At 39.1% G+C, this 21,362-nt stretch overlaps 2 protein-coding genes across 2 annotated transcripts; both read right to left on the bottom strand.

Moving 5' to 3' along the window:
* Nucleotides 1–1,970: 1,970 nt before the first annotated feature.
* fxyd6 (FXYD domain containing ion transport regulator 6) lies at nt 1,971–11,718 on the bottom strand. Its single transcript, XM_068585604.1, has 8 exons — nt 11,519–11,718; nt 6,679–6,732; nt 6,223–6,246; nt 5,335–5,370; nt 5,128–5,202; nt 4,588–4,624; nt 4,435–4,484; nt 1,971–3,264 (listed from the first exon to the last, which is right to left on the bottom strand). The coding sequence occupies exons 2-8, from the start codon at nt 6,725–6,727 to the stop codon at nt 3,227–3,229; spliced, it is 309 nt and encodes a 102-aa protein (XP_068441705.1). The 5' UTR covers nt 6,728–6,732; nt 11,519–11,718; the 3' UTR covers nt 1,971–3,226.
* Nucleotides 11,719–11,826: 108 nt separating this feature from the next.
* tmprss13a (transmembrane serine protease 13a) lies at nt 11,827–20,959 on the bottom strand. The gene is made up of 13 exons (XM_068585309.1): nt 20,746–20,959; nt 17,895–18,063; nt 17,654–17,764; nt 16,877–17,041; nt 16,359–16,485; nt 15,907–16,002; nt 15,538–15,581; nt 14,903–15,065; nt 14,484–14,662; nt 13,995–14,093; nt 13,073–13,215; nt 12,814–12,966; nt 11,827–12,682 (listed from the first exon to the last, which is right to left on the bottom strand). The coding sequence occupies exons 1-13, from the start codon at nt 20,761–20,763 to the stop codon at nt 12,671–12,673; spliced, it is 1,479 nt and encodes a 492-aa protein (XP_068441410.1). The 5' UTR covers nt 20,764–20,959; the 3' UTR covers nt 11,827–12,670.
* Nucleotides 20,960–21,362: the final 403 nt, after the last annotated feature.

Genomic DNA, 21,362 nt, shown 5'->3' with positions numbered 1-21,362 from the left:
TCCTTTGAGTTGAAGCATGCCAGTGTGAATTGTGGACTTCAGTGCTTTCATTTATTATGTGTCTGGGCCTTTTCAATGCACCACTGAGCAAAAGGGCATACCGGGACAGTTACTCATTAATATAATACGGCTCCAATAATCATTACCCCTTAACCTTGCAAGTTTGATAGAGGTTATGAATGGAGCAAGGAAGAATAGCGGCGGAGACACCCAGCTAATAATGCAGAATTGATACGCAGTGATTTTGGCAGAAAACCACACCAACCCTGACATGCAGCAATGCATCTATTATTAAATTATCTTAATTGGGTGCAATTAACAAGAACATTGATAACAGAGCACTGTCCGTCTCAACCCACTCACATTTGAACTTGTGTGCTTTTATATTTTGCCTCATTAACAATGGAGACACTTGGAAAGTTCAACTTTACATTGTGAGAATAACAATAAGTTATATTTGACATATAAATATTTGGTCTAGACCATCCAACATCTCAAAAACATGGGTTACCTTGGTAATCATCATTATATCAATGTATAGACAACGGAAATGCACACAGCTGACTAATTTTTACTTGCACATCTAATTTAATATTTGGTTCTGGAAATCAAGTGTTTACTTACCTGAGCAGCTGAAGGCTTCTGACCAGGTGTGTTTGTGTGTCTGTCTGTGCTAGGGGTAGGTACTCCCTCCCTAACAGATCTATCCTCTAACACACACACATTCACCTACCCACGCCCACAGCCTTACTTCAGTCGAGCCGTTCATTTACAGTCTCATAAAGTTTGTACTTTGCTGCCAATAAACAGCACATCTACCAACCTTTGGAATCACAGCGTAATGAGCAGAACATTACTGGCTCTGCTGGTAAGAAACACATTTTCAGATTCACAGCTCCAAGTAGCAGTTCATAACCTTGACTGACATTGAAAGAAAATTAGCAAATTGTTATCTAGTGCTGTTAAAGCAGTGGTGGGCAAACTACGGCCTGCGGGCCGTATGCGGCCTGCAGTAGTATTCTAATTATTCTAATGTAAAATAATATACATTTTTTTCTTTTTTTAAATAATAATTATAAGTTATAGTAAAGACCACTGTAGCACTTTTCCATTCCCCACTTGAGTTTTCAGAAGCACGATGACGGCAACAGACCAGCGTCTATGTATTGATGTTTCTTGTTGCTACAAGTTCGTACTACAAGAGTTTTAGAGTTGTAAAATTACTGACAGCTGCATCCAGCGTATTATTCCTCGGCATAATGAATGCACATCAGACCCACGGGACTGCGCCGCCGTGCACGCTCATATCATGTGACATACAGGGTTCAGCTGCCAGCTTCTTGCATTGAGCCCTCCTGTTACAATGAGTGGACGAAAAAAAAGAAGTCTACAGTGAGTGCCGAGTGTTTGTTGTATATTTTGTATATTTTTTTCACCGAACTACGATCAAACTCTGTATGTCTTATTTGACAAGAAACAATTGCGGTTCAAAGAAAACAATATCAGCCGCCACTTTTCCGCCGAGCATACTAATGCTGCGTTTACACCAAAAGCATTGCGAATTTGACACGCGGGTAGATTACATGCAAAATCAATGCACAGACACGAAAGATTGCGAAAAGGCAATTTTTGGACCAGGCAGTGCAATTAGCGCAGCGCATTTGACTTATGGCTTGAGCCAATCAGCGTTGAGGAGCTCCGCCCATCATCAACGTCGTCCTGGGGCTGCTGAATCCAACTGCTGCTGGTCGTAGCACTGGTAGCGGTTGTCATTCGATGATGTTGTGGGACTACGGATAATATTATCAACCCAGACACGATGGAGTTTGATGTTCCGACATGTGTGTAATTTAAACATACGTCTAGTATAACTAGTGGTTATTTCCATGGTGGATGACAGAAACGGTAACTGTTTAGTATGGATGTAAGCCACTGAGATAGGTCTCCATCTAATTTAACACAAAAACACATTATTGTGAATGGTCAGACAGTTTTATTTGTTTCTGCCAAAAGCACAACAGGTGGCTACACAACAAGGCCTCATGCGTAAAATAAAGAAAGCATTGAAGTGTTCAGCGGTCGTCTTTAAAACCCTTAGACTTAGACTGATGAAAGCCTGACCTTACAGGGCATTCACAAGGATTGGTCATTTGTTCTCTCGCTATGATTTGGCTTACGTGAAGCTACAATTAATGTAGTCGTGCATATAAATGATGTCAATTTTACATTTCATTTCTCTCAAAGTCAGCGTCAAAGGGTTTTCTCTCTTTCTCAGAAATGTAACACATGGCCACTCAAAGCCTGATGGCATCAGTGAGACTGAGCCAGCAAATTAATAGACAAACAAGAAAAAGAAAAGAAAGAGGATTAGTTGATTTGCGGCACTAGTGAGTATGCAGGTGAACTCATCATAGTTTGCTGGAGAATCCTGCCGGAGCCAGTGATGGAGCCATGAAGTAGATGTGTGGAGAAGAAGGCAGTGAGACAGCTGAAGCAAGAGCTCTCTCCATTTTGGATGTTTAAACACTGCAGTGGAGGAGCTCAAGCAGATACCTGCAAACCATTACTGTGCTCGGAGAGCTGTGGCAGTTGAGATTGTCTTCTATAAGGCTCATCACATTAACATGTAGAGATACACATGCGCTTGTGATATATACACAATCATATATTTATGTACAGCACTATATACCCACATGTGCACGCAAACCAACCATTCAAAGGTAGACCTAAATTATGTATATTTAACTGTATAGCTTATCTGTATTTATATCTTTTGATGTAATATATATGCATATATGTTATAATCCACATATGGCAAACATTATCCAGGACAACTGACAAAATAAACAACATATGACATACAGTGTTGTAAACACAAAAGGCATTAGATAGAAATACAAAACAAAGAACAGCAGACCACAGAACATTAAAACTTCTTATTAGGCTTCAAAGACAATCTGGTGTCGAAGGTGCTACTGGCTAAGACAAAAAACCGGAGTGAGAGATGGTCACAGAAAGGCACAGGAACGGACAAGAGCACTGAGCGACTGGCACGGTCACAATGGAGCACAACAGGCTAAAGGTGTCTCAGAGTCTCAACATTATATATGCAGTACATATTACAATTCTAAACATATAACTCCTCTCTTACTCTTATATAAACACTTATAATAAACACCCATTCCTTATATAATTTTAGAAGGCAGCTCAGTCCAGTGGAGTTGCCTCAGTTCTCTGCTGGAGGATCTTTGGCAGCCGCTGCAACTGAAAGTTCAAGGACAAGAAATTCAGTTGAAGCCCGGATGCAAAACATTAAACTGGTGACAGCCCTGCTGCTTGCTGAGAGTCGGTAATACACACAACATTTAAGATTGTGACATTTTTATAAAGAACACATGAGCTTCGTTTCTTACCATACTACTCAGTCCATTTAAGTTATGTATTTTCTTTTCTGTTATTCTTACTTTTGTATGAGCCAAAGATCTAAAATACCTATCTTTCTTTCTGTCTAAAATCTCAACCTTTGAAATAAGTTAAATGTAGAAGTTGAGTTAAATTCTTTCACTCTATTATTCTCTACTATTATATAATTTCGAAACCGACTGGCTTTCGGTTCGACAGCGTTGACGTTGCATTTTAAAAAAAATTCATTAAAGTATAGCAACTGGGAAATCGTTGGAGCATCTGCAAATACAACAGGGAGGGACATTAAAACAGTCCACGATTGCAACTACAATTAAAGGGACAGTTAACCCCAAAATCGGAAAATACATATATTTCCTCTTAACTATATTTGTCAATCTAGATTGTTTTGGTGTTGGTTGTTTTGCCTAGTTTTGGAGATGTTGGACATATATGTCTGCCTTCTTTTGCATATACATCTTGACCCATTCAAAATAATCCATAGACCTTGTTGTAAAAAGTGTAATGGAGGAACTATTGTTGGAATAAAATAGTTCCTCCATGAAACTGCCTGACAAGATCTGCTTTGAGCACCTTTAGTCAAGGGCCATATGGTCTAGTTATATTCCAGAGAAAATAGACATCACTACAGCCGAGATCTCTAAAACCAGGCAAATCATAGTAAAACACTCTAGATTCATCAATAGCACAACAGGTGAAATGTCCCTGAAATGTGAAGATATTTTGACACAAAAATGTAGAGGTGACAAAGTTGTCAACAACTGTTTGCCGATTGATTTCAATTCTTTACTGAGGTAAATTTAAACCTTGGAAGGTATGAAGTCAAACTTGAGATACCCCTTGGAGAAAGGTAAGCAGTTTCTTAAAGTGTATATAACTTGTATGTTCTTTTATACGAGCAAATGGCTCTCATCCTCTCCTGTGCAGGCACTCCTAAACTCAATTATGGATGTGTGTGTCGAGGTGAGCCAGAGGCGAGAGGAGCTGACTGAGTAGAAATGTGCATCTTACCCTTGGAGACAATCAGGTTCTCCTCCTGCGCCTCCTCATCTCTGGGGGCCCTGAAGAGATCATCCACAGGTTGGCATAGTAACCAAATCATGTTGCAAAACCAAGTCTTTGTTTGCTTGTTTGTCTTTTTTAATCAGAGAGACACTGACATACCTGGGCTTCTGGTTTATACTGCAGCGACATCGTCGACCTGGAAATTTGAGAAATCATGAGTTATATATATATATATATATATATATATATATATATATATATATATATATATATATATATATATATATATATATATATATATATATATATATATATAACTGTGTAGTATCTGTGTAGTATTTGTAGCAATGCATAGTGCACTTTATACACTCGGTGAAATTGATTGTGCAATACTCTGCTCATATTTGTGTGCCTTATTTCATATATTTTCGTATACTTGAGCATTTAAAGCAATGTGTTTTTTGGGGGGGATTTTTGCCTCAAATTTATTGTAATTCCGTGTGAAAGAAGGGCCGAGCAAAAGAAGTTTTTTATTGTACGGAGTAATTTTGTTATCTGTGTATATGACAATGAAATTATCTTGAATCTTGAATGTGATATATAAGTTATATAACTATAACGTAGAATATATATTTTATTTGATTGTAACAGTCATAAACATTGAGTATACATAATCAAATGACAGAGATATTGACTTACTGAGGATGAGAAGAATGCCCAGTGTGAACAACACCACGGCAAATGCCAATCCTCCAATCCTCAGGCTCTCATAGTCTACAGAAAAAGATGATGACAGAATGAGAGCGACAGGAGAAGGAAACTAAATTTAAATGTGCCATTCGTTATAAAGAGTATATTCATGTGTACACACCAGCCAGATCTTAAGGAAAATACAAATTTATTTACCATAAACAAATGGGTTTTCAACTGTCTTCTTGTCATCTGTAAACAAGTAATAGAAACCACATATTTAGAACCAATGAATTCATATTGTGTTAATGTGGTGCACAACACAACTAAAGACAAGTGAGACGTTAAATACATAAAATCCTGTGTCTCTGTGTGGATTTTCATTTCATGTTCCATGCAGAATGAGTCGTTTTACAACATAATAACTCTCTTTCTTCCTCCTGTAAAATGTAAAACAGTTTTTGATTCAGTTTCTTGAACTTGGAGGCAGTTACACAAATGTATCCAATCAAATGGCATTTGATGTAACCTCACCCATCATATTAGACAGGAGAGAAATATTTTAGGATGGTAGATAAGGTGAGTGTTTGGATTTCAGACATTTTTCTAAGGAATGTGGTTGAGTCTGAATTGTTCATTTAACCCTCATCCTCTTCCACCAACTGAAGGTAAATAGTTGTCTGCTGCAGCTTTGCATCATGTTTGTTCATTAATTAATTAGCCTTAACTGAATTTGTAAAATACTAGAACTTAATGCACCTTTTTTTTTAACTATACAGTAACCATAGTTCATTTGTCAAATGCTTGTCTGGCTCTACACAAAGAAAAAGATAATGCTAAGGAAACATTCATGGCATTACAAGTTCATATATTGTGTAATACAGATTCATTATCAGCTCCCTTTCCTCCAACAACCACTCTCATCTCCTTAGCAATGATTTCAACCTATAAAATAATCGAATCAACACTAGTTGGATCTGGCCCTTCTTGGCCTAATCCATACATCGGACTGCTCGCTGTAGAGCAATCCATAAACGTCTGATTTGATCTGGAAACCAATAGAGACAATATGTGGCTGTTCGGCCCGACATCAAGTGTACTCACCTGGCCCACTGCTCTCTGATACAGCTGAGAGGCAGCGAGGAAAGGAAGTGGTTCGAGTCAGAGGGTGGAAGAAAAACAGGAGAAATACAGGAATTTAGGTACAGTGGGAGATTGTGTGTGAGAAATGCATCAACACTGTATTTAACAAGCTCCAAGTGTCATACAAAAACAGGTCACAGCACATCATCTATTTGCACAGTGTCACTGTGTGAGCATGTGTTTATGTGTTTTATATTTAATTATACACCATAAGCAGACCTCACACACACAGTCAGTGACACAGCAGACCTGTGAAACCCAAACACAGCAGACCCAAAGCAGTCATTTATGTTTCGCCCACACCCGGAGAGTGCCGTCCTATGTCTGGCCACTCCCTGCCCCGACACTGCCTCCCTATGGACAGTTGTGTGCAGTTCAAGTATGTGGGAGCGTGTGAGTTGGGGAGGGGCGACTTACCAGCCACGCACACCAGGAGCGAAGAGAGGAACAGCAAAATAGTTTCCATGGCAACTGTTGACATATAGTAAGAAAGACGAAAGAAATGAAAAGGAGGATACAAAAAATACGTCTGTTTTAGAAAGACACACTATTCAAGCATAGATTTCCCTGAAACAATGAAAACACAAACAGTATATACTGCACACACAACACTAGCACACATTGAATATCGTTTGTGTGAAAGGGAGTCACATCAGACAGTACTGGCTATATCCATACCCCTGGAGTTTAACGGATATAAAAGGCCGACAGCTATAGTTTTTATCTTGCATGATGATCCAGATTGAAAGTCTAAACAGAAGAAACATAGTGTGTGAATAAGTAAATGTGTATTCAACATTCATTCAACTTTCTGATGGACAGGTTTTCAAAAGTCAGTGACTGCGTTCTCATTCTGGACATGTAACTAAATAGAACAATTGTGCAAATGCAGACTTGGTGGCAACAAGTCATAAATCAACATCTATGCAGTGCAAACAACGTTTCTGGCTTTGTAGTTATTTTACATCAACCTCTATGTCTCCCTCCTGTCTTTTTGAAAGCTGGCTTTTCTCAGTGTAATCTAGCAGGAGTATTGGAAGTGATGGTTCAATACAGATGTGTAACAATATTTGACAGCAATATCTTTGATGAAGCATGTCCAAGCTCCATAGTGAAGTATAACTGACAACTCTTCAGTAAAACAAGCCTTCAAGAGTCCAAAGATTTTCTTTAACTCAGCTCAAACTCTTGTTTGGCAATGCCATGGCTGCCTAAATACCATCTGACTGTCTCAGTGCTTATCAGTTACGACATATATTGCACTTAAATAAACAGAGTCCATTATAATCATTACAAGGGCTACCGACGTAGCATTCCTGCCCAGCTGTGGTTTGTATGTTGGCACTTTGTCTATTTGATTTGTGAGTCATCAAGCAATGACCTGCTAACAAGGACAATTATGAAATAATGTTAGGTCCATTAGACCAGTGGTTCTCAAATGAGGGTATGTGTACCGAAGGGACTCCAGGAGGTATGTAAGATTTGTAAAAAAAATATATTTAAAGTTAGCATCCATTTAAAAATCCTTAGAAATATCTTATTTAATAAATATTCAATAAAGATATAAGTGTAAGTTCATGAACAGAATTGTATATATTCTATATTAGTTTAAACTCTGACGGCACAGCGCTGTGTATTACATCTTTTTTTTAACCACAAAAGCTTTGCTTTGGTGAGGGCGAAATTGGCTGGAGAAATATTTTGTGCTTTACAAACGTAGCGATCAGGAAGTCAATGCCGAGAAGCTGGGATTTGGGGTGATGTGACGTCATCTGTTAAAACGAATAACTAAACAACAGTTTGTCCTGAATTTGACTAATTGTGACTGATGGAAAAAGAACAATAGTGTTTATTTCATAATCATTGACAAACTTAATTGTTTTCCGAGTCTCAACCCTGCATAATGCATTTTGAATTTCATGTCATATTCTCTTAAACAGAAGACTGTAAACATGTTAAACGAAAGTGAACCCTTTCAGGCCGCTAAGTTTACACACACACAGCGTGAACATCGGCCAAAAGCTTTTTTTGGTAAACTTCTCTGCAAGCTTGGGCAAAGCAGCCAGGAGGAGAGAAGATGAAAGACAAAGGAATGACTGATACTGAACTGAAGCTTCATTGTTCACCGTTATGAAATCGTTGAAGTTTTTCTCAAGGTCTTTTTATCCGTCAAGGTGGACGTGCTATGAAAAATAAGACTGATTTTTCAGAGTGGTATACTTTTAAAGTCTTGTTAAATCCAAACCCAAGAAACCTTTCTTATAAAAACATATCACTTTAGCTTATTTTACAAAGCCAGCATTAGCATGCCCTAAAAAGCTCTCCAAAAGGTGCGTGTATGTAAATGTGAGAACGGTTGTCTGTCTGTGTCCTCATCATCATTATTGAAAGATGGTCCATTGAAATGAAGTGTCCATTAGCTAACTATCAAAGTTCTCCATATGGGATTTTGATGAGAAACAACAAGTGTTCCACCAAACGTGAAAAGCTTGAAACTAATAACAGAAAACTTACTTTAGAAACATGGCAGCTACTAAGCCATTTACAAAATGTGCCCTAATAATGTTAAAGATAGTTCTGTCAATCTAATACTAACGGAGAAGCAGAACATGTGACGCCTATTGTGTTTCCTCTCACGAAGACACTTGGCATATATAAGACAGTGAGTGCTCAGGGTTGAGTGGCATGTTGGACATCTTCCACTGGTTCCACCAGAGATAGTCTGGGGTGAAAGTAAATCAATCAGTTAGATTTAAAACAATTTTTAAGAAAAAAAGAAGCAGACCTTTATACTGCAAAACTAAATGTGAAAGAAGTTATACATTGACAATAACTTCAATGTATAAGTTATTTTATAAGTTAAACAAAATACCTTGTTACCTGGTTTTAGAAATGTGGAAGCATTTTACAGATGAAAAAACAAAGTTGTCAGTCTTCTGGTTCGACTGTTGACACTGTTGCTAAATGCATTTAGACACCTTTCCCAATTCTGTAGAATAATTGTTTCAATAAAATGATCACTTGAGCTTGTTAAAACATACTTTTCTGACCCTTAGAATAAATAAGAAAATAATGAAATCACAGGTAACAATAAAACTGTAGGATGTAAAATGTATCTGGGTCAGTGTCACAAGTTTCTCCCGTGAGAATCATTTCAGGTGTTTGGCACCATGAAACTGCCAAATGTAGATGTTTCAAGCTGCTATTCAACGCCAGCCTTTCTTTACCCGACATCATACATGGCACCTGAGCAGTCTCTCCGTCTTTCCTTCACTGCAATATTCTTTAGCAAATATCAAGTTCCAGAGCCAGGCTCCTCTACAAGGAGAGGACAAGAAATGGGCAGGCAGGGTGTCTGTATTTGTTTGGGGAGGACAAGGAAATATCAGGCAGCAAGGCAGTTTTCTGGCATGTTAGAAAAGGGAATGACAAGGAAAGGGCAGGCTGAAAGACAGCAGGATGGAAGACGAGCTGAGAGGTACAGGGCATGCAGTGGTGACACTGTCTGAGAAGTAAGGGAAGTGGAAGGGCACACTGTTGTATGATAGTGGCATTTCCGAGATTCAATTCACGGAGCATTAAAAAGGAAGGTCAGGAAATGTGATGAGGCAAATGTGACAAATAAGGGAGCGGAAGAAAGAGGAGGCCAATCAAAGAGAAGACACAACCAAAAGCAAATGAGCCGTGAGACAATAAAAGGGAGCAAAGTGCTCCACAGTATCTGAGATCTGAACAACATATCAATTAAACCTCGGACATCAAACTACTTTGCAAATGTGTGGAGCCTCAGACAAGCTTGAGATCAGCGAGACACAGACGTCTAAAATTACAGTTTTACTGATGACTTCATAAAAACGTTGACAAAGTCACAAAAGAAAAAGATCCTTTTCTGTGCACAGTGAACAATGCAGTAAGGTCCTTCTCATTGGCTTGCTGTGCATGTTTCGCTGTCTGATTTCTGGGTGTGTCTCTCTTTAAATGCAAAATTTAAATGTAAGGTTGATTGGCATCATTGTGCCAAATCTCCCCCTTTCACTGTGTGAAACCAGTGTCACCAAACACATCTGTTTGGTGACCAATGACCATGAGGCTTTCATAGCAAGTATTACAACTAATTAAATGCAACAACCAAAAATCCTAGCATTATTTAAAAAAGATATTTGTTAAACACTAATATAATGTCAGGCACACTACTCCACAGGTTTCCATAACCTTGGTGTAAAAGCAACAACTTGGCCCTCTATCACCATGTTACGTCATACTGACAGGAACGTGCGTCGCTCCAGTGTCCAGTTATCTCCATGGTAACATTTTGCACCTGAATACAATTCTTGCGCCGAATGACAAATGGTGGCTGGAGTTTGCACATGAACAGGCGCCAGGAGTGTGGTACGCTGCTGTTCAGTCAGAATCAGTCATTTTCCACACGATCTCTACACATCCCTCAATAATTAAATGCGTCATCTTTAACCTAGTGATTGTAATTTTGGCGGCTTGCTCCGACAACAAAGACCGACCATATAACCTCTCCATTATCATGTGGCGGAATAACCTGTAATTCAAGGCTGGATGCGTGACGTCTGCGCATCCAGTTGTGCGTCGCTCAACCTGTGGATCAACTGATGGCGCATACAAACGAGCCTTGATGCGCCTTGCGCTTTGTGTGCGTGTGTGTGTGCGTGTGTGTGTGTGTGTGTGTGTGTGTGTGTGTGTGTGTATGTGTGTGTGCGCGCGCGCGCGTAGCCGTTTTCAGTCTAATAACAACGAAGACATCTCGCACGACACACGATATTTGGTTTTCAATTAACTATTACAGGCTTTGCAGTCAGATAAAGGGAATCGCCACGCTCCTTTTAGGACTTTGATTTGCATTTGCAATTTTTGTTTTTTTTGCAGCGCAACAGGGTTATAGTGATCAGTGCCAACAGACACACCCTCATTACATTTTCTGGAGCACTGATAAACAACAAGCAGTATGGCATCTCTGCAAACTGACGAGACCTCAGACCACGTCCAGGGGCGTGTAGCCTAAATATCGCAAACAGCTCGCATGTTGGCGTGAATTAAATTCCGTTAGAAATGTGCGTGATTGATCTTAACCTACTAATTACACGATGTATTTACAACGGACTGAGGTCAACATTAGCTAATACTAAATCCATTATTAAAATACGCGTTTTAAGCGATCTTTTGTGGCTATTCTCACGCCTCCTGATACAACAAAATAAGAAGGAGAATATCTAAGATATGAACTTACCGTTTGTTTCGCCAGCGGACCGTTTGTCAACTAACTGATATCCAGATTCAAAAAATCACACAACTTGTCTCACAAGGCTTTTTCGAAATATTACCATCTGCCAATATGTGCACACTGCTCACATCGACTTGTCCTGGAAAAAATAGATGTGATGGATAACAGTCTGACTCCTGAAAGAGAGTGACTACATTCTCTCTCTCTCTCTCTCTCTCTCTCTCTCTCTCTCTCTCTCTCTCTCTCTCTCTCTCTCTCTCTCTCTCTCTCTAAACTTGGAATGGATCAACTACAGAATAAGAATATTCCTTCATCTTTATTTTTTGAATGCTCAGTAAATAATGCAGTGATCCCAGATTAGAAACAGTACAATATGTTAAACAACATGGCCAATGCACATCAATATGACACACATACACATTGGCATACAATGTCAGAAGAACAATTTCTGAAAAACTTCACAGTGTGAGTATAAGGGGAGGTTTAGTTGCATGTTCAGAATGAAAGTTCTATAACAGGGACAAGGATACTTGCTTGCTTTCCTCACAAAGTAAATATAAATTGACCTTTTTTAATTTTAATATGGTTTATTAGTTAATAGTTAAAATAGAAAAACCTGAGATGCATTTCTGAGGAAAACACACACCTCACCACACACCCCTCTGCGATCATGAATATTTTTGTATAGTATCAATTTGAAAACAAACAAAAAAGATCAGAGTGGTTTGTGTTTCATTGGCACAGGACACATACAAGAAGGGTCAGCCGTCTTGAAAGCTTGCTTCGCAAAAAGTTAAACACGAGTATCCTGTGTAGCTGTGACACCAAGAAGGAGAAGAATAAAATCAAGAATGCAAGACTGAAGTCAGTGCATTGATCAATGTGTGCCAACAATCAGGTTCAGGTAGTACACATTGCTTCCGACTGACAGAGGATGAAAAGTATAGATAATGTAGAACACAAGACAGAAGTCCTGCGTTCACGTTGTGCAATTTATCGTGTTGATATCCGCTACGCCTGTTCTCCTGAGTGCCTTTCTGTCTCTAAATATCTTCTTATCGATTCCATCGTAAATCCATCAACGTTTCAACTTCATAATGCAAGGTTCAGTGGGGAACGTGGTGGCGCAGTTGACAATCAGGAGAGAAAGGGACATCATTATATCTCTCTCTGTAGGAGGAACAGAAAGGAAGAAGATGGTGAAAACCTGTAGCATTAATCTAAATGCATCAAAATCATTTGGATGTCAAACACATCCTCTTACAGTGTTTATTCAGTTGTTTTGTTTTGTATATCTTCACCTGCATATTGCTATAGATCCACGGCAGAACACTATTGACTTTGGTGTAAACGCCAGGCTTGTTCTTTTCACCACAGCCAGATCCCCAGCTGGTGATCCCCATCAGGTACCAACGCTTTGCTATCCGACACACCAGAGGTCCACCGCTGTCACCCTGTAATAGTTCATACAAGTTTTACTCTAAAGCTTGCTGGATGTTAAAGGCACAATACATATTCATCTGATTACTGTAAACCTGTTCCCTGTCGTTTACCGCTCACCTGACAGGAGTCTTTGCCTCCGCTCAGGTCCCCAGCACATAACATGTGCTTGGTCACAAGGCCTCCATACACATAGCGACCGTTACACACACGTGTATCTATGATTTTCACAATAACTTCCATCAGATCTCTGGAGACTGTACCTTAATGGGAGAAAACAAAATCCTCAATCATTTTGATGACAAGAAAGAAAAATAAGTCAGGAAGATTAACTGAATAAACGGGAGGAACTTTACATTGAGCTTGTCTGATTAATCAGGGGTTGTGCATTCATATTTCCTGTGTTGTTTGAGAGCTGTCATTCTGCACCTGCTCATCAGCCAATATAAAGGTATTTAGGTCTATCTTTCTTCTTTACTGTCAGTCTCCATATATAGAGGAAAGGCATTAGTTACTCTTTGATAAATCATCCATGTTCCTGTTGGGGTCCAGACTTTCGTCTGCCTGTACTTCCTCTGATGACATGAGATCTGCCTGGTGTTTATACTGCCTGACCGCTCTTGCTCTCTGGTAAGCATGCAGGTGTGCTCTGATCTGGTCTCTACTCATCCTCACCTGATATGCAGCTGACCACATCTGTTTGCCTGTTTCCATAAGGAACGTTGTACTTTTAGAGTTACCTGAAGCTTTTTCAGCTTTAAAAGTGTACTACGGCCAAATAAATATTCATCAATATTCCAGTCGGTTTGTGGGTAAAGAACAATTAATTATTATGAGACCCAAGACAAACCTTTACAAAAAAACATGTACAGGGCTTCTGTAGAATGGGACAATTATAATTATTATAATAAATCAACTAGGGCATACACTAAATGCAGATCCATGTCTGCTACAGTGGAAGCTGATCCAATAAACTTAGCTATAAACCTTATTATATAATTTGTTACATTTCTAGTAAACTCAGCTCCATATTCCAGTTTACCTGATCCGGCTTCGGTGGTGCCAAAACCTGAGGTCCAGCAATCGGCTCCAGGGGGAACATTCAGGTTAGTAGTTGGCAGACAAGCTGGCTGGACCTTAGCTGGAAAACACAAAAAGACATGTTTAACTTTGACAAACACAGCGGCAGGTGTTCTTAAAAGGATAGTGCTGTAGACAGATGCACAAACACAAACACACAGCACTGGGCTAATCAGATTAACAGGATGGCTGTGGACTCAATGCAGTTTTTAAAAGCTGAGGCTGAACAGCAAAAGAAAAACACTTCCATGGCAGTAGCTGTTTTAGTTTTTCCATATGACACAATGTTGGAAGGATTTAAAAAATGTGCGACTTGTCAAAGGACATTTCAGATTTTAACCATGACAGCTAAAAAGGTGCTGACCTTAAAACCAAATTCTGACCACGGCCTCAATAATAAATGAAGGATGAACATCACACTTTGTTTTAATAAAATGAAGATATGACTAACCATTGAAGCTAACTGGAGATTTGAGTTTGAGCAGAGCGACGTCCTGGTCATTGGTTTCGCTGTCGTAGTTCTCACTAAGTATGATCCTCTGAACCAAGTAGGCCTTAGGCAGGTCATCCAGAGACACAAATCCAAAATACACTCTCCAGTTTTCCGCCAAGAGAGAAAAGGCATTGCTTCTGTGACACAGAAAAAAGACCGTTGAATGAAAACCAGTAGGCTCATATCTTTATGGAAACGGGGCTTATATATTCAGAATAGAAAACTTTGAATCTTTGCATTGTGCATTTGAAAATGCATTAGTTCGACAACATGTATTTTCGTCTTTCAATGCAGCATGGATACTGGAACACAAATAAATTTACATTACTATGTTATAGGGAATGTGCCAAGACAGACTTTCTCCAGCAGTCAGTCACCTTGGAAAGCAGTGGGCAGCGGTTAGCACATAGTACGGAGCGATCAGGACTCCTCCGCAGATGTGGTTTCCTTTATAATGCAGTGACACCTGCCAAGGCCACTGACCCTCCTTAGCTTCGCTGCCCCCAATAATCCGGGCTGTAGACTGCTGCTGACCGCAATCTGCAAAGGTAAGACAATGTTAAATACTGTAGATAAAAGAAACACCTAAAACATCCTGAAATAAGAATGAGAGGTAATTCAATATTTTGGGAGTTTCAGTTAAAAGGTGCTGCTAAAATGATCATTGTTTGTCAACTTTACCAAACAAAAAGGGTTATTATTTTGTAGTTTCGACATGACATATTTTTGTGACAAATATGTTTTATATTGGCTAAAAGCATAACGCAAATGCATAACACTAGTTTAATTCAGAAGTAAGATTCAAACAAGGTAAGTCATGATTTCATAACATTTTTAAATGATCAAACATATTAGCCAGTGTCAATGTCAAGTGATATTGACCAATAACTGATGTTTTCAGACAGTTGGAATTGTAGTCATAATTATACCGTGTGTGTAAGACAGGGACAGAAAAAGAGAGAGGGTGACTGTGTGTGACATATGCCTTTAGGAACAGATGGACGCTCCTTACCCACACACTGCAGGGAGACAGTCTTCTGGTCTGGACAGGATGAACTGCATAGTGAGAAAAACATGTCAGTTATCATGGGTACATGCAGTAATCCAATGTGCACCTTTCTGCTAAAGTGTTTTAAATGAATAAAAAAGCTGAAAATTAGTCGCTTTGGTCTTATTCGACTAGGATTTCTTTTGTTGATTAAGACTTATCATCTCTGTCAAATACACTATTTAAAGTTGTGCTTTTCTGTTATTCTTTGTGGAGAAACTCAGTTTTACAGATCTGTCGATTAATTTAACTACTTGATTAGTTGTCCAAAAAAGTACATGTGTCAGAACTGTTTTGGTCAAGGACGAATCCACAAACAACTAGATTGTTTACCTGACACTAACATGTCCCTGGATGAAGGAAGATGAGCTGCTGGTCAGTGTTAAACCAATGGACTCCTGGGATGTAATTGCTTTGGTGACATGGGACCTGGAGACAAAGGGAAAAGTAGTTCAGGAAGCTAAAGAGATAAACTTGCACATACACAGATCATTTTTATCGAAATAATGCGCGATTGAGTCTGGAAACTCATTCTGCTTCTGTCACACCGAGACACCCCGAGGACACCCTGTGGAGAATCAATTCAACTCTAAACACACAGCAGCAGGTGAGAAGAAATGAGCTGGATCAGAGGCTAAATTATACACTGGGTCTGGCAAAATGACTGGAAAAATCCCTTCATTGAAGCCTGAGCTCGGTTCTCCATCTGCTGCTACTGCTACTGATCCAAGACTATTTTACATGTTGACAAAATTTTAATTGAGTTATGGGTAATCATTCTTTACCCTTTAAATCCCAGTTGTCTGCAGGTCAGGTCAGCAGAGGTCTTGTCCCAGTCTTTGGAGCACACTGGTAAGAAGCGGCCATCTTTTGATGTTCTGACCTTTAGACTGTTGTCCTTGTCAAACCTCACTGGAGAAAACAAAAGACAGTATTTGGCCTGTGTGCTGTTGTTGTTGCAACTATAAACAATTATAGTAAAAACAATGTGAAAAATGTGAAAGAAATTAGCTTCACTTGGCAAGACTCGTCAAATGCAAGCACAAAAATAAAGTTTCTTCTACTGTTTCAGTTCTGTCTCTTGTTAATACTCATACTAAATCCACAAGCCTACTAATATTATACCCATCACCAAACCAATCACAACAGCCTATTTTTCATTTGTCTATGCCTCTTCTTGTTCTAGTAAGGTCTATACGTGTTTGTGTTTGTGTGTGTGTGTGTGTGTGTGTGTGTGTGTGTGTGTGTGTGTGTGTGTGTGTGTGTGTTTGTGTGTGTGGTGGGAGGTGGGGGGGCTACTCACCACAGTCTGCTTCGTCAGAGCCCAGTTTGCAGTCACTTATTCCATCACATTGGACAGTATTGTTGGGGCAGGTGTCGTAACTTGGTAAAGGCTGATTTGAATTTTTATCATCATTGATCTCGTTGTGGAGGATTGCTGCTGTTACCAACCGGGTGCCAAACTGGACTGTTGTTGGGGTAGAAATGAGTGTGGGTGAATAGAGGGAGAGTGTGCCTTTATTGTTATAATGAACTAAAACAAAATTACACAAAATAAAACATTTAAAATGCAACTTAAATGACTACATTACCTCTGTCTCTTTCACTTAATGAATATCAGTTCAATATGTGTCATTACTTTTAATTCATTCATCCAAAGGTAATCAAATGTATTATTATTATTATTGTTATTTTCATCAAATTTGTTAGTGACAACCAATATGTTATGAATGCCAACAAAGATCTATGGAAATTGAAAAAAACAACAGGCTAACTTAATAAAAAGCTTCATAAAAAATGAATATACTAGAGGAGGGTACTCAAACATGTTTTGAAGAAGCTGCCAACCTAAAGGATTGTTCTTTTTAATCTTTGAATAAAACATTATATAGCAGCAATGCATATGTTTTGTTCTGTCATACAATCCCTTTTAAAAAAAAATGCATATTATCAAAAACAAAACCAAGAACTACAAATAATGTGACTAATAGACACATTGTATGCACATTATTAAGAAATGATTATTAATTAAGACTCATGCATGACAATGTTCAGTGGTCTATGGATAAACCCAGTGTACCTCCAAGCCAGATGGACAGTGCTAGCAGTCCCAGCACCAGTAGAGTTCCCCCTGACCCTCCGTACCACTTGGCATTACCATCGCAGCATCTCCTCTTCTTTCTGCTGGCGGCTGGACAAAGACAATACACAAACAAATACACAAACACATATAAATAATACTTGGGTCAGTCTCCATTTGTTTTGCGACTACACCTGCATCCATTGTAGTCTGAGGAAAATGAGCTGCGGATACTACTCACGTATGCTTGACTGTGGGACTTGGTTAACAACCACAGGTGGTAAATACTGGGGGGCGTATTGTGGATAGGCGGAGGGTGTCTGGCCTAGACCCCCGCCATAGACCACCTCCTCGTAGGACTTGAGGGGAGGCAGGGTGTGCACAGCAACAGAGTAAGGAGCGGGCTCGTTCTGTGAGGAAAAACAGAAAAGACGGAGGGAAAGTAAATAACTACAAGCGAGAAGTCATGTTTAAAATAAACCCCAAATTGAAAAAACATGTGCTATGGAGTCTTTCTCCAATGTGTCCTCCAATACATTTGGGAACAAGACACCATGCTATATGTAGGTATATGATTTCAGTAAATAGATGGACGATAAACAGGCAAAAGACCAGAGAGGCAAATCGTTGGGATGTTTTTGTTTGTCAGGACTGAGCATGGAGCCTATTGTTCTCCATGCAATCCAAACACTATTATGAGGCATGTTTGAATCCACAGTTGAGTAGCAACCTTACCCACAAAGACAGGTAATGTATCCTGGAAAAGATCAGGTTTTAACAATTCATTTCATAATTGATCTGTCCATGCTATCGCTGCCCTTTTTGATTCACAGCTCCAAGAAGCAATATCAAGAAGTATGCTAAAATTAGTTTTTTTTGTGGTAACAGCACTTTTATCCATTCGGCTAAAGCTCAATATGAGCTCACTGTAAATTACTCATGATAACTGGATAAATAGGTTAGTTAGACTCTCTCCATGGTTAAACAATGGCCTCGAAGAAGATATGTCTGTATCTGTGTATCTCTGTCTTTCTCCCATGAATATGAAAGAACAGGGTCCAGAAGAGTCAGTGAGTAGGTAAAGAGGAATACGCTTCCTTTGGCTTACGTGGGAATATAAAACATGTGTTCTCAGAAATAGTTTGACATTTTGGGAAATGCACTTGTTTAATTTCTTGCCAAAAGTTACATGAGAAGGTTGATACCACTATTGTGTCTTTGGGCAAACTATGTAGCTCGGGTGAGCAGCTGGTTAGTTTAGCCTAGCTATTTCCAAATCTAGCAATATCTGCACACCTGCACTTCTAAAGCTCACTAATTCATCTGGACACAACCACTTGGTGTAAAAACAATAGTGTAACTGGAGACTACTGTATGCAATATGTTTTGGCCAGGGACAGTAAGTTCATGTCTGAGTTCAAACAATGAAATATGTATTAGTTAGCTTTATAGATGCTGCATTTGGTTACGTTACCAGTCTTTGTAATGAGCTAATAAAACCAGCTGCTGGCTCTAGCTATATATTTACCATAGAAACGTGAAAGTGGTTTTGTTATTTCATCTTAGTCTTAGCAAAAAAAAGCTATTTATTTTATTTAAATTTAAATTGAGACAATACATTGAACTGTATACTTGCGGTATGCACTCATTCTAGTGCTATGCTGTGTATGTGGAATGCAACTTTGGATAATTAGTAATGAATCTTAGCAAATGGAGAATGTTGTGTTAACTTGTTTGTCCACAATGTGGCCTGAACACACATGCCTTACCAGAAAGTTACAAAGCAAGGAGGTTTATGGTGAGTCATTGCCATCCCTTCTGCTCTCCTTACAATTAAAGCATGGCCAATGGCCAATGAGCTATTGTAAGCCACAGCAATAATCGCTGAGGTTACAGCTTCATAAACAGGGAAAAATAACCTTTGTAAAAAAAAGAGAAAGGGATTAATCTATTGAGGCGACACGTACTATGGATGGACTCTGGATGTGAAAAGTGTTCCTGAGATCATTTCTATTGCAAACTCATCAGGTTTCAAAAAAATATGCCTATCGGCAGAACACGCCCCACTTAATTGAAAATGTTTGAGCTGTAACAGGTAGATGAGCGGGTTTATTATATTTCCCAGCAGAGTACTGTACTTGGATCAACTTGCCTTTTGGCCATTATCATGAAGAAATACTGGAAAAACATGAAAGGTTAGAGGTTTCACATTTTACTTTGACAAGAACTGAAAATATTAAGTTACAAAGATCCTCGACATGAAACTAAGGTGTATCTTTATGTTTGTCTGTAGGGCCTAAAAGGAATCAAGGCAGATACAAGTCAGATCAGTTCATTACATCATAACATTTAATGATCTGAGCTTGAATGCAACCAAAACAAATCAGAAAGATCCCTCTTCCACTAAACAGAACAATCTGTCAATAAAAACCTCCAACCAGTTATTTCTTGCTAATTAAATACATTGTTTACTTGTTATAGTCAAATGTATTTATAAACCTAAAATTATCAGCTAATTTGAAAATCTGCTTAACACCCAATATCCCTTCAGCCTTGATTAAGATTAGGAAACACTCCTTACTTAGTTAATTGCAATTGGAGGAGTAAAACATATTCAATGAAAACCACAACATTTTAGATTCCTTTAGATAAACCCAAATTTAAATAATGTAAACACCCATTGGTTTATCAGATCCATTAGGATTAATTGGATTAAATAAAAAAATAAATACAAAAAGAGTTTCAAGCATGAGCAAAAGTTTTGACTATTAGAAATTTTAGAAAAAAAATCTATATTAAATATATCTTCATCCCTGCTGCCTGGCAGGTACATTTAAATCAGCCTGTTAACCCTGCAATGGACAACACAAGTGTACAGACACCCAAATACACCCAATGAAACTCAAAAAGAGCAAACAGAGTGGGAGATAAATGGATCAAGAGCCACCATTTCGAGTGCATGACAGGTGAGATTTTATCGAGGAAGACTATTGATTTAAGGAAGGTTGAAGTTAGAGAAGAGGACAAGCGACACAACTGTAGCCCAAAGAAGGAGTTTTTTGTTAGAAGAGAAAGACAACAGAAGAACTTACCGTGTATTGATTTGCCATCGCACTCAGGTCAGCAAAGCGTGGACAGTGGAGGTGAGCGCAGGTGGGTGTAGATTCTTCAGCTGGACGTTCACTTGGTTAAAGCATGGTGGTGCAACGTCGCTCCTTTGTATTTTCTTCTCCTCTCTACTCTACTGTGTGTTTGTCACTGACCTTCATCCAAGCAAGAACAGGTCTGCCTTCCCTGCCTGACACCTCCCACATTCAGCAGCCACCTTTCTCTCAGACTTCCATTCTCCTACTCACTGAGACGGGTGTGCCCAGTGCACCAGATTCCCACCTGCTAGACCGGTTTTGTGGCAGGCCAAGACTGTCAAAGCTTGTGTTGCAGTGTTACGCTCCATTGTGGCTCAAATGACGCCCGCTGAGCTGTCAGGGCCCTGAACCCTGAATGTCTTCTCCACCACAGAGAGAGAACTTTACTTCTTATCCCATCACATTTGTATTCCACATTATTTCCACTTAATGCAGTATGAGTTGTCTGTGAAGTTCACAATATGCTCACAGGCCGTATCAGGAAATGCTGGAGAAAATAAAAGCTCTGTCATTGAATCCTGGAAATAAAGGTAATGATTAATGCGTGTTCAAATTTGTAAATG

Source organism: Clinocottus analis, unplaced genomic scaffold (assembly GCF_023055335.1).
Source record: "Clinocottus analis isolate CAN_PGR_092001 unplaced genomic scaffold, fCliAna1.0.p SCAF_2, whole genome shotgun sequence".
Taxonomy (NCBI): domain Eukaryota; kingdom Metazoa; phylum Chordata; class Actinopteri; order Perciformes; family Cottidae; genus Clinocottus; species Clinocottus analis.
Note: the sequence above shows the minus strand (reverse complement) of the source record. Positions and strands in the feature narration are given on the sequence as shown.